The sequence below is a fragment of the Sinocyclocheilus rhinocerous genome, unplaced genomic scaffold (assembly GCF_001515625.1).
Source record: "Sinocyclocheilus rhinocerous isolate Xijiao unplaced genomic scaffold, SAMN03320098_v1.1 scaffold1938, whole genome shotgun sequence".
NCBI lineage: Eukaryota > Metazoa > Chordata > Actinopteri > Cypriniformes > Cyprinidae > Sinocyclocheilus > Sinocyclocheilus rhinocerous.
Window position 1 is genome coordinate 113,882 of NW_015629065.1, and position 14,013 is coordinate 127,894.

At 36.0% G+C, this 14,013-nt stretch overlaps 1 protein-coding gene across 1 annotated transcript; it reads left to right on the forward strand.

Moving 5' to 3' along the window:
- Positions 1–6: 6 nt before the first annotated feature.
- LOC107738767 (purine nucleoside phosphorylase-like) lies at positions 7–4,861 on the forward strand. Its single transcript, XM_016550612.1, has 6 exons — positions 7–94; positions 2,143–2,312; positions 2,465–2,568; positions 2,989–3,164; positions 3,448–3,638; positions 4,167–4,861. Exons 1-6 carry the CDS (start codon positions 72–74, stop codon positions 4,361–4,363), a joined length of 861 nt encoding a protein of 286 aa, XP_016406098.1. The 5' UTR covers positions 7–71; the 3' UTR covers positions 4,364–4,861.
- The last annotated feature ends 9,152 nt before the right edge of the window (positions 4,862–14,013 follow it).

Consider the following 14,013-nt stretch of genomic DNA (forward strand, 5'->3'; position numbering starts at 1 on the left):
GGTGTTTGACCTCTCGCTCAGGTTGCTCTGTATTATTCCTCCTGCCAACAGTATCCCGACCAACTGCGGACATGTCAACATCCAGTGAATGCAGGTAAGGTGAAAAACGAATATAATGCGCCAGATTCGCTGCTACAGCATAACAGACCTGCCAAATCAATATCCTACATCATACCAGACTGTCTAAATGAAATCTTATTGTGAAAAAATATGGGATTACATTCGTTAGCAGTCGCGTCGCTTTTTATTTACATCCCTCATCATCAAACAGGGATTTATATCATAGATCAACCTGAAGAACAAAACCGATATGCTTAACAACGCAGTCTCACATCCTAAAGAGGATTTTTAGTTCCCCAAGTGTTTGGATGGCGATAGTTTATTCTTCATTCACATTCTTCCACTAGTATGTGCCCTCCAGTTCCACTGTAAAAAAGAAAATTTGTTGCCGATTAGAAGCTCGAATTAAATTTTTAATAACATATTATCTATAAAATCGCTATAAAATCAGCTACTCGTTACGGTTACGTAACAGAATCCTGCTATTCATCTTTGTGGATGCGCCCAGAATAATACGCAGCTCTTAACGTGACAGGCTTCGCTATAAAAGCTGTGGAAAAACAGCTATGAGAACCGTCCCAAATGAGGACATCAGGGCTGTTGGCAGACCTTGTCAAAGTAAAAAAATAATAATAATGGGCAGCGCTGTGATTGTAAAATAAGAGGCCTATTGTGCATTCTCATTGAGCGTTATGGAGTCACGTAGTGTTTGAAGCTCCGAATGGAAAGTGCTGATCCCGCAACGCCTTGCAGCACCACGGACAGCGCATGCTTACAGCTCTTCCTACCCGATATTTTCTCAGCTATGAAAGACTTTCTGATTATAAATGTGGGCAGTCCAACTATTAAAGCAATTCAGTATGAATGGGTCATTTTTGTTTCAGTTTCAAAAGACTATACAATAATTCAGAGTATGACGGTGCTTCATGTTAGTTAAATAATACAGACACTTTTTGACAACAAGAAAGCATAATGTCATAATGACTAACAGCCTAAAAGACTACAAGTGAATTTTGAACTACCTACGCTGAAAAGCATCACATAAACCTTAGTCATGGGAACGCCATATTTAATTTTTGACAGGAGTGAAAACGAGGCTGTGTGTACTGTTGTTTAACACGACTGTTCAGCTGACGATATATATATATATATATATATTTTTTTTTTTTTATTATAAAGGATGTGGTGGAAGACCAAACTTGAAATTCACTATAGCATCTATAAAGACAGCCTTCAGTGTGGAGCTAGCCACAGCCAGACAGACCTTCTTCTCAAACCTTATATGGATTTATATCTACTCCATTGGTCGTCCATTAGTCTTGTATGGTAACATGACCAGCAGTTATACAGTAGCTCACACTCGCAGACAGATACTGGAAATCATTTACTACAGCGATTGTTCAGGTAAATGACAGTCAAAGAGATAATTCAACATACTCCAACACAATAGCATTGCAAATGACAAGGATCAATAATTATAAAATATAATATGTATAAAAAAACAAAACCTTTTTGTTACTGTAGTACTGTATATACTTTTGCTTCTCTATTCTACACTCTTAAAAATAAAGGTGCTTCACGGTGCCATAGAAGTACCTTTTTGTTTAAATGGTTCCATAAAGAACCTTTAACATCTGAAGAACCTTTCTGTTTCACAAAAGGTTCTTTGTGGAGAAAGAAGGTTCTTCAGATTATAAAAAGGTAAGAAAGAGATGGTTCTTTAAAGAACCTTTGACTGAATAGTTCTTTGTGGAACCAAAAATGGTTCTTCTATGGCATCGCTGTGAAGAACCTTTTGAAGCACCTTTATTTTTAAGAGTGTAAATACTGTTTTCAATTGACTTGCTCACTCTGAAAGCAACTTGATTGGATCACTGTACTTGACAGGTCATTTGACATTTGCATGTGTGTGTAATACAGATAATTCTGATACCTCCTTATTTCATAACCAAGTAGGAAATTAGTCAGACATTATCCAGCAGTTTGTCACTTTATTATGACATGGGTGTTTTTTGATGCATGACCGACACCAGCCCCACTAAGGAAAAAATTAAGCAAAAAACATGTTTTGTTTCTATATAGCTACAGCTATGAGGACTACAAAGACACCGCGGACTGGCTGCTTGCTAAGACAGATATCAGGCCCAAAGTGGCAATTATCTGTGGTTCAGGACTCGGTGGATTGGCTGACCTGCTGGACAACAAGAAAGTGTTTCCTTACAACAAAATCCCCCGCTTTCCCCATAGCACAGGTGTGAGATGTTAGATGTTCAGAGAATTTATTTCATAATCTATTCACTGACTACACAAAAATTAAAAAATGTGTCCTTTATCATTTCACTGCTATTATTTGGTTATTGTTTGCATTAACAAACATTTAATAGTCTACCTCATGCCTCTTTAGTGCAAGGACATAAAGGTCAGCTGGTGTTCGGAGAGCTGAATGGAAAGCAGTGTGTTTGCATGCAAGGCCGCTTCCACTTCTATGAGGGCTATAACATTGCCACAGTAAGTATCATGCTTAAAATCTCAAAGGGAAAATTGAATTCTCAATGGATAAGGCATACTATAATATTGCACCAGTCAATCTCCCACCTGTAGTTCACAAGAAAAAGTATGAGCATAGAACAAAATCAGAACATGGAAAAGCATATGGGATTGGATAGAAAATCTGGGGGTGGGGGGAAGGCACACTGTCAGTTGATGATTTAAACATCTTGGTAACACAAATCTGAAAAAATGTACAATACTCAATCCTTTAAAAATGGACAATTTAGACAGACGGGGAGGAGGGGATACAGTTATAGCCTACTATATGGTTTTGATGACATATATCAGATCATATTCAATCTTTAATTTCCTGTTTCATAAAGAGGAGAACAGTTTTGTCACAGCGGCTCTAAATCTTATACTATTGTTCTGTTTTAGGTCACATATCCAGTAAGAGTGTTCTTCCTACTCGGGATTGAGACTCTGATTGTGACCAATGCTGCTGGAGGACTCAGTTCTAAATTTAAAGTGGGAGACATCATGTTGATCAAAGACCATATCAATATTCCTGGCTTTGCAGGCCAAAATCCCCTGTGTGGACGCAATGAGGAAAGGTGAATTGCTATGCAGTACAGTAAGATGTTTAATGTGTTATTAAAACCCAATCATATAGATTTGAGATCATTTTTTTATAATTATAATTAAAGAAACCTAATTCTACCTAACACCAGAATTTGAAGAAAAGCATTTGGATGAGTTCTTTTGATTTTTGACTTTGTTTTTAACAGTTCTGTCTTCGTTCTGCTATTAACCTTGGTATATAATCTTACAAGCATTTCTCTAATGATTTCTGCAAGCAGTCCAATGTTCACTGACATTTGTGTTCTGTCCCTGTAGATTTGGAGTGCGCTTTCCCTGCATGTCTGATGCTTATGATAGAGACTTTGTACGGATGGCCAGGGAGACGGCCCAAGAACTAGGCTGTGACTCTTTCCTCCAGGAGGGTGTTTACTGCATGTTGGCAGGACCGTCCTATGAGACGATTGCAGAATGCAGGGTTCTACAGAAGCTTAGGGCGGATGCTGTGGGTATGTACTGTAAGACTACATAACACTACTATCAAAAATGTTATGAGTGGGTAAGACATAGTGCGTGTATTACAGCTTATATAAATGCGTATGCAAAGTATTGTTTTATTTTAGAATTTTTATTTGCAATTTATTCTGCAAGGATGCATTAAATTGGTTAAAAAAGTGGCATCTCTTTATGCTACATAAGATTTCTATTTCAAATAAATGCTGTTCTTATAAACTTTATTTTTTCATCAAAAAATACATAATGGTTTATACAAAATTATTAAGCCACGCAGCTGTTCAACATTGGTAATGATGAGCGCCATCTTGAGCGCCAAATCCACATATTAGAATGATTTCTGAAGGATCATGTGACACTGAAGATTGGAGTAATGGCTGCTGAAAATTCGGCTTTGCCATCACAGGAATAAATTATTTTGAAAATATATTAAAATAGAAAACAGTTATTTAAATAGTAACAATATTTCACAATATTACTGTTTTTACTGTATTTTTCATCAAATAAATGCAGTTTCTCTGTAGGTATGAGTACCGTTCCAGAGGTGGTGGTCGCTCGTCACTGTGGGATGCGTGTGTTTGGACTCTCCCTTATTACCAACAAAGTAGTGAGTGACTACAACAGCACAGAAAGGGTTAATCATGAAGAGGTCCTGGAAACCACCCGTATGCGAACCAAAGACCTGCAGAACATAGTCAGCAATTTAGTGACAAAAATGTAGTGTACCACATTTACCAAAAATCTTGATATACTTGATTTGCACGTAGACAGCTAACAATGTAGAATGACATACAGTGAATGCTCCTTAATGCTTTCTCATGTATCTTATTCAGGTTTAAAGTAACTTTATGAACTTTCCAGTGCCTCAAGGCTCTCCGAGTCCAAATTTAGGCTAGGTTCATTTTGTTTACAGTTGATATTATCCATACTGCAGTGTATACTGTGGTACTAAAACATCACTGTGAGACTAGGTAATAATATGACAAATATATTGCATAATGCATTCACATCCTTCCTGAAATGCATGTTAAGAACAACTGAAAATAGAAGCATTACAGAAGTATCAGTATTCTTGTCATTATCTCTTGAAAGAAGAGTTAAAGAACAAACATGCATGAAAAGGGATAAACTTACACTGCAATACAATGATGTAATTTTCTCAACTGTATGAAAGGGAATTCAGTTGCAAATACCAAATGAGGAGTTACAGTGCTAAATAATCCATTAATATATTACATAAATTACATATTTTATTGTTTTAGTTTATTAACTTGTCTAGATGTTTCCAAAGAAATGTACAGATGTTTAAATATGTTTTCTGCAAAAAATATATAGACAAATATCTTTAAAATTATTTGAGATATTTGATAGATGTTTAACTGTCTGTAGGAATGTGATGTATTTTAACTTTATTTTCACTCAAATATTAAAATATAAAAAAATAAATTGATATATTGCTGTGTGGTGGTGTAATCCTTTGTGTTCTGTCCTTCCATTTTCCAATTCTGAGACCCTGTGCAAATGCACAGTATATAAAAACTATGATAATCAGAGATTAAAACTGCACAGTCTTTTGTCATGCCATATTAAATATAAGACTAAATATAAGATTTTATCTTGTGTTTATAGCAAAGGCCCCGCAGTGATCAATATGAATCATTTCCTGCAATGCATATATGTAGAGAGCAAGATCAGAAGAAGTTTGTATACATTACACCCTGCAAAACACATATAAGTGAATGAATAGGCATCTCACTTAACCCCCTCATGTCACTACATCATTGATAAAGCATGCCAACCCACCTCTGAAGTAGTGATGAAATAAAAAATTAACATCTTGCAGCTAGTCTGTCACCAAGCAAAAACCTTAAAGCAAAACATAATGCAATATATCAACTCAATATATCAAAGTTCATGTTTAAAGCAATTTTACTTACTGTTTCTTTTTAAATATTTGTGAAATTTACTAGCAATTTCTAAGTGAAAATAGTTTCGACATTATATTTTTTCAGTGTAGCGAAAAGCAGTACGCTTTTTAAGTCATTTGTGACCAGTCCATGAATACTGATTCCATTTTGTATTTCACATGACAGATGTGTGAGAGATCTGTGCTAGAAACCTCTGCACACACCAGATTTTTGGAGGAAACAATCTTTTAGAGAAAGGAGGTTAATCTGTCAGACGAAGCCTCTGCCCTTGCCGATGATAACAGAGCTGCAGATCAGTCTGTTATTCAGACTTTCACAAAATATTTATGGAAAGCCAGTTGTGCTGACTCTGCCCTGAAACATCACAGTCCCTGTGAGCCATTAGTGAAGCGGTAACTCATATGCAATTAGCGACGGGCCATTTGCTGAAATATTCGAGGCTTGATGCCCATGATGTGCACAGCAGTGACGGTACTTCCACTCAATGCTTTTCTAGAGGAACAGAGGAAGTCAGAAAATTTTATGATCTGTTTTGATCTTACACATTTATGTTCTGCTCTCTCTCTCTCTCTCTGACATATTATCTCATTTGAAAATCTTGTTTCTCTCTGTAGCTGTTTTCCTCTGAAATTCAACTTTCTGCTCAGCATTCTTTATTTCTGGGTCTTCAAGTATTTCAGACAGCACTACACTGATAGCACTACAAAAAATGTTTGGAATTTTTATGAAAAAAATATCTTAGTAGGTTAAGTTAAAAGTTTCAGGTCAGTAAGATTTAATATATATTATTTTATAGGACTATACAGTATATTAAGTTGACCAAAAGTGACAAAAAAGCCATTTATAATGTTACAAAAAAACTATTCCAAATGAATGTTCTTTTGGACTTTCTATTCATCAAAGAAACATGAAAAATAATGTATCATGATTTCTACAAAAATATATTATACAAAAATATAGAAAACAGTTGTTTAAAAATTTAGAATTATTCTAATACAATGTTAATAATAATAATAATAATAATAATAATAATTCATTACATTTATATAGCGCTTTTCTAAGCACTCTACATTGTGAGGGGGGTATCTCCTCATCCACCACCAGTGTGCAGCATCCACCTGGATGATGCGACGGCAGCCATAGTGCGCCAGAACGCCCACCACACACCAGCTTATTGGTGGAGAGGAGACAGAGTGATGAAGCCAATCAGCAGATATGGGGATGGTTAGGAGGCCATGATGGTCAGAGGCCAATGGGCAAATTTGGCCAGGATGCCGAGGTCACACCTCTACTCTTTTCGAAAGACATCCTGGGATTTTTAATGACCACAGAGAGTCAGGACCTCAGTTTAACATCTCAACCAAAGGATGGTGCTTGTTGACAGTATAGTGTCCCCTGTCACTATACTGGGACATTAGGACCCACACAGACCACAGAGTGAGCACCCCCTGCTGGCCTCACTAACACCTCTTCCAGCAGCAACTTAGTTTTCCCAGGAGGTCTCCCATCCAGGTACTGACCAGGCTCAGCCCTGCTTAGCTTCAGTGGGCAACCAGTCTTGGGCTGCAGGGTGATATGGCTGTCATTACTGTTTTTATCAAACAAATGCAGCCTTGGTGAGCATAAGAGAACTCAAAAAGATTAAAAAGGATTACTAATACCAAACTTTTGAATGGTAATGTATATCATGAAAATTATTTGAGATTTAAAGAGGCAATACATATGCATAGATATATATTTGAAAGTAAACAGTGTGAATTACAGTATTTTTACTGTAAAATATTGTTAAAAATAATAAAAAAGGTTATTAATATTGTATTTTTATATTTGATTAATTATGATTTTTTATTACCATTAAAAATATAATATAATATAATATAATATAATATCCTTCATCTGTTGTAGGTGAACTAAAAACAACTGATAACAGCTCTCAGTGATATGTGTCGGGTCCCCGCGATAGCTGCAACATTTACAAATGTTTACAGAACAAGCGGGAACCCAGTGTGCCTATAGCTTTCTCTATTTCTGTTTTATCACGTGATAGAAAGTCTAAAGCCCCGTTCACACCAAGAACGATAACTATAAAGATAACTATAAAGATAACGATATTAGACCTTAAAGGGTTAGTTCACCGCAAAATGAAAATTATGCTGAGTTTTACTCACCCCCGAAGCATCCTAGCTGTATATGACTTTCTTCTTTCAGGTGCAACAGTCCTCAATGAAACAGCCCCTGTTGAAACCCCCTGCAGGACTGTCAGGAGAGGTGGAGGTGTGGCTGCTCTATTTAAAGATGTCTATATCAATGCAAGCAAGTGTCATTTGGTCAGTACTTGTCTTTTGAGAATTTTTAAATCATTTTAAAAGTTTTTTAATTCCTTGTTTTATTGTTGTGATTATTTTTTTAATGATTATTTTACTTCCTTTTATGTAAAGCACTTTGAATTACCATTGTGTATGAAATGTGCTATATAAATAAACTTGCCTTGCCAATATAATATAATATAAGTTCATATAAGTTTTGAGGAAAAACAATCATTAATATCAATGGTGGATTTCTCCCAATCTGTTCAAAACAATACCTATGTATTTTAATTCCCAAAACTATGTCTCTCATGCAGACGTTCACATACTGTATCCTCACGAACAAATCTCCGATATATTGGGCATAACAGACCTTTAAATCAGAAGCCTGATATTTCACTCTCTGCCCTCCCAACGCATCCCTCCACGCTACAATCGCTCCCATGATTTTTCTTTTTCATTTCACTTTAATCAGCCTGCTGTGATCGTGTGCTTGATGGAGAGCTACACTTTATATCTCACCATCTCTCTCAAATCATGTTTGCAGCAAGGGACACCAGGAAGAGTGAGAGAAAACCCAGGGGACATGCTGGCATTAACCATCTATACCCATTCTTGGAACAGGGAATCCACTGAGGAAGAGGGACCTTATTGGAAAGAGAGATCTCATTTATCCATAAACAGGCCACAGTTGAGTGAGAGTAGGGATGTAATTCTGAGCATTGTTCAAAGGTCAGTGCCTTCCTTACATCCACATTCATGACATCTCTCTTGCTAAAATGATAATCCTCTGTCTCATTAATATACAGTGGAGGGCAAAATTGTGAAAGACAGGAGTATTATATTTAACTAAAAGCATAATACTCAAAATAAAATAAATGTAATACAAAATAAAATATAATATTAAAAATGTATTTTAAGTTAGTATTTTCAAATAACTCTAAGCAACACTGAAATAAAAATTAATAAAAACTACAGGCATAATTTTTTTAAATATTGAATACAATTGACAGACACAAAATAAATAACAAAAAACATGAAAAATAATGTATCATGATTTCTAAAAAAAAAAATTATATTATATTATGTAAAAATATAAAAAACAGTACTTTTAAATTATTATTCTAATACAATATTACTGTTTTTATCAAACAAATGCAGCCTTGGTGAGCATAAGAGACTGCAAAAATATTAAAAAGGCTTACTAATACCAAACTTTTAAATGGTAATGTATATAGTGAACATTATTTTAAATTAAATGATTTCATGAAATATAATATTAAAAATGTATTTTAAGTTTCAAATAGTTTAACTTGATTTACTTCAAATTCAAATTCTGGGATTTAAAATCACATTTAAATCCAAAAAATAAATAGAACTTCATGACAAAGTTAAAGGGGTCATATGATGCGATTTCAATTGTTCCTTTCTCTTTGGAGTGTTACAAGCTCTTGGTGCATAAAGAAGATCTGTAAAGTTGCAAACACTAAAGTCTCAAAACCAAAGAGATATTCTTTATAAAAGTTAAGAGTTAACCACGTCCCCCTAAAACGGCTCGTTCTAACACGCCCCAAGATTCTGTACTTACTAGGTAAACACTGACTTTGCAGTGGCTTTGATCATGTGATTCTTTGTACAGACATGTTCTTGCGTCAAGATGCTCTTTAGATCACTCACAAATCATGATGGAGAAGTTTTTTACACAAACTTGTGATGTTCATTTTACTTTTTCATTTCAATTTTCATTTATAATTAAAGTATTCATTCATTTCAAATTATTCATTCATTCAAATATAACTTGTATGTATTAGGTATTAAATGTACTAAACATACAAAATAGAAGCATTTTTTACTAGTGTCTCAGATTTTGGACCCCACTGTATTTGGGGGAATTTGATCAATCACACTGTAAAGGTGGAATTGGAGATATAGAGGAAACAGACTGAGACATCTCTGCTGAATAAAGACTTTCCACACTTCTAAACTCACCCGTCAGCAGGCAGATCACTGGAGTACAGCCAAGAACTGTGTGACAAGGCAAGCAGATGGTATTGACTGACTATTCCTCAATGATCATATTAGTTCACTGTCACTTTCACATATTGATTGACGTTTTTGCCCTGTAGATCATATTAGATCCCCGGTCCTTCTATAACCTCTATGAAAGGTTGTCTGATAAGAGGACAACAGCTTCGGACTATGAAGGATTACATAATTTTGTGTACACAACTGGCGTGATAAAATTTGTTGCTCTCATATTAGCCTACGTTTTAATTTTCAGTTTCATTTCTCAGCAGTAAAAGGACTACAGGTAAGTATTTTAATCTAATTCATGCAGATGTTAGGCCCTTGACCTTGGAGTTTGTACCTATATACGGCAAAATGCCACCTGGAACACGTAATAAATGCAGCGTGTACAAAATCTCTGTTCCAAACATTCAGCAGGAATGTAGATGTTGCTGTATCAGGCTTCTCTGATGGAAGCTTGTGATTTACGTGCTTCCTCTCGTCAATGACAAATGGAAATGTTTATTCCTCAGGATCACACCGAAACACTCTGCATCATGGCAGCGCTGTCTAGACAGAGCACAGGTATAGATTAATAACCTCTCCAATCGCTACAAACCCCTCAAACTCAGACAAGCTGTAAACAGGATGAGTTTGCGAGCAGTACTGAAACGGGTCTGTCTACTTTTTTGTTTTCATAAATGTTTGTATTTAAGGTTTTTCTTCTTATGATGTGGATTTTGACTGTGAACACTATTAAGGCTGATAAACCTGATAAGACTTCAAAAGAACTCTTGGGAAACACTTTATTTGAAGGTGTCCTTGTTACAGTGTAATTATACATTTAAGTACTGAGTAATAATAATTAACTACATGTAGGGTTAGGATTAGGGTTTGGCTTAGGGCTACTTGCATGTAATTATGCATAATTTATTGTTATTATAACGCGTAACAAGGACACCTTAAAATAAAGTGTTACCAACTCTCTTATCTTAAAGGGATAGTATACCCAAAAATAAAAATCGTGTCTGTTTACTTACCCCAATTTCAATAAAAACTTGTCAGTTATTTATTTATTTAAATGGTAATACTTTAGTATAGGGACCAATTCTCACCATTAACTAGTTGCTTATTAGCATTCCTATTATTAACATATTGAATGTTTATTAGTGCTTATAAAGCACATATTCTGCATGACCATATCTACAGCCCTAATCCTACCCCAATACCTAAATTTAACAACCACCTTACTAACTAACTATTAATAAGCAGCAAATTGGGAGTTTATTGAGGCAAAATTCATAAATTAATGGTGAGAACTGGACTGTAAAATAAAGTCTGGCCATTTAAATTTAAATTTTTGGGTGAACTTCTATTTAACAGTTTTCTAGCATCTCTAAAACATTTTCACATTCAGTGAATACAGACCAAATTAATCTCCCATTATAATCTGGAGCTCCAGCCTAAGGTTAGACATATAAAGTCATTCAGTACACAACAGAAGTCACATTTGTCTCCCCCTCAAATGAACTACAGGGAATGACAATCCAGTGTGAGACATTGCCCTTAGTGGAAGTAGAGTCTCATATTTCACTTCACATAAACAACTAAGCATTCACAGGGGAGAAACGATATGTCTGAAGCACAGCAACCTTGAAAGTGAGTGAAAGCTCTTCTGCTTTTGATAAGGGTAGTCTGAATGAACTGACTGCTAAAAGTTATAATTTGGCAAATTATCTATGTCATGTAATAATTAATAAGGTCAAAAGCATGCAATTTTTATCATGTTGGTACAATATAACAGCTTTCAAATGCATTTATCTTTAATGGGGTCATATGATGTTGCTAAAAAGAACATTATTTTGTGTATTTGGTGTAATGAAATGTGTTTATGCGGTTTAAAGTAAAAAAAACAAAAAAACAAAAAAACATTATTTTCCACATACTGTACATTATTGTTGAATTTAGTTTTTCAGTCATTTTGACAGCCCTAGGGTGGGCGGGCTTGAGTGAGCGGCGGCGGGCTAGAGTGAGCGGAGGCCGGTGGGCTTGAGAACGGCACGGCCGGCAGGCTTGCGGCAACCACATGTGACGACCCCGGGCACCGTGGACTCCGCTTCGTCCACGGTGAAAGCCGATCCGGCGTTCCTCAGCGCGAAGTTGATGTATTTCCTCAGCGACCAGCACGGATCAGCTCTAGGCATGACGAAGCGGATATCGTCCTCTTTTGGAAGGCCAAACAAAGTAGTTTCGCTTTCACAACGAAACACACAGCGTCTCCACAACATGGCGGCGGCAACAACAATACTACAGCGAGAATAAAAGTTACGCCTTCTTTCTTTGCGTGAACATTTGGGCGGCGTTATGCAAATGTTCCCACATCGTGACGTAGACATGTGGGGGTGTGTTAGAACGAGCTGTTTTAGGTAGGCGTGGTTGACTCTTAACTTAAAGAATATCTCTTTGGATTTGAGACTTTAGTCTTTGCAACTTTACAGATCTTCTTTATGCACCAAGAGCTTGTAACACTTCAAAGAGAAAGGATAAATTGAAATCGCATCATATGACCCCTTTTATAACTAAGCGCATTTTGTTTAAAATGCTTAATGACTTATGAAAATTATTTTTCATTAGGCCTACACATTATATGTACAGTCAGCAAAACAATTTGAAAAATGATATCTATCTATCTATCTATCTATCCATCCATCCATTCATCCATTTATCTCATAAGGGCTATACATTTTAAAACTTCAAAACCTTTTATTTTTTGCCAAAACTTTCAGAAGTCATTGATGAGCCAATATTCAAAGTTTGTCTTGATAAACATTGTTTTCCTATTTAAAAAATTACAGTTCAATTCATAAATTAAAATTCTGTTTTCTTTTGCAATTTAAAATCAATTACAATCCATTTAACTGGAAAAGACATTCTCTTCTCAGTGTTGTTTTTCTTTGCAAACAGCTAAACTCATCTTAAGAAAATATTCTATAGTCAATAAATGCAAGTTGCAAACCCCAGCTGTTTGTTGATCCATATTTGCACGGTAAAGCTCTTACTAAGTCTACTAGTTTTGTTGGACAAGGTCAGGAAACTCTCAGTCAGACATATCAGTCATCACCTTCGACCTGACTCAATACGGAATTAAATTAAGCGTCTGTTTATTCAAATAATCAAGATTAGCGTTCTGATGCCCTGACCGCGAAGACGGGCCTCATAAGCCAGTGGCTCTCTACGGGACGTGCGAAATGTGATTAAGTGTGTGGATTTTTAATTAATCTACCCTAGTTGAGCAATTTCCGTCAAACAATTGTAATTGGCATTAAAGCTTTTGGCGTGTCGCATGGGCTGGGTGCTTACACATATTTGGCAGCGAGGGCGCAGTAATTACTGCTGAGTTCTTGGGATCCCTGCGGTAAGTGAGCATTACTTTTACCAATGCTCCGTTCCCGGTTCCTATGGAGCAGGCAGCAGTATGCATGCATGACTGCGGTGGGATAATTAGCCTTTGATGCTGCGGGCTCCGTGGGGACAGATGTCTTTTATCACTCTCTGTGATTGCAAGCACCTCTAAGAGGACAAAAACTATATTCACAAACAGTGTGACAGATTTGAATATGTTGATGAAGAAAAATAATAGTTCTTCTGACATATTTGAATGTTCAATGGTGCAGAAATTATGTAACTGCATTTCCATTAACACATAGCCTATAACTGCTCTGTACTAGCTCATATTATACTGCCAAGCAGCATATATTTAGAATAATTTGTTAAAACAGTGTTAGAATGTTTTACAGTTTTTAATCACTCTACTGACCAGAATATGGGAGTTGGCTTTTTCTCTGACTTCAGGTTTGCTCGTAGAGGGGTTTCTCTCATAAGTCAGCAGGGGGCTGGAGTGGAGGAATTACAGAATGAAGAAGAGGAAGTCTATGTCATTCTGCTTCTCTCCTATACTTCAGCTTCAAACCGGCTTTCAGTCTGTGTGTTGTTGCTTGCTGACACACAAAGCTTAATTTCTGCTAGTGAAGGAAAATAGTCAAAATACCAAGAGACATTAATATTAATAACAAGAGACATACTAAGGAAAGGAGACACTACAGGACTTTGGCATCATTTAGCCTGAATCA

Excerpts from the sequence above, each read along its gene's own strand:
- LOC107738767 (XM_016550612.1), top strand. The coding sequence starts at position 72 with ATGTCAACATCCAGTGAATGCAG. Across the intron at positions 3,165-3,447 it reads TGTGGACGCAATGAGGAAAG|ATTTGGAGTGCGCTTTCCCT; the intron begins GTGAATTGCTAT and ends CTGTCCCTGTAG. Across the intron at positions 3,639-4,166 it reads GCTTAGGGCGGATGCTGTGG|GTATGAGTACCGTTCCAGAG; the intron begins GTATGTACTGTA and ends GTTTCTCTGTAG.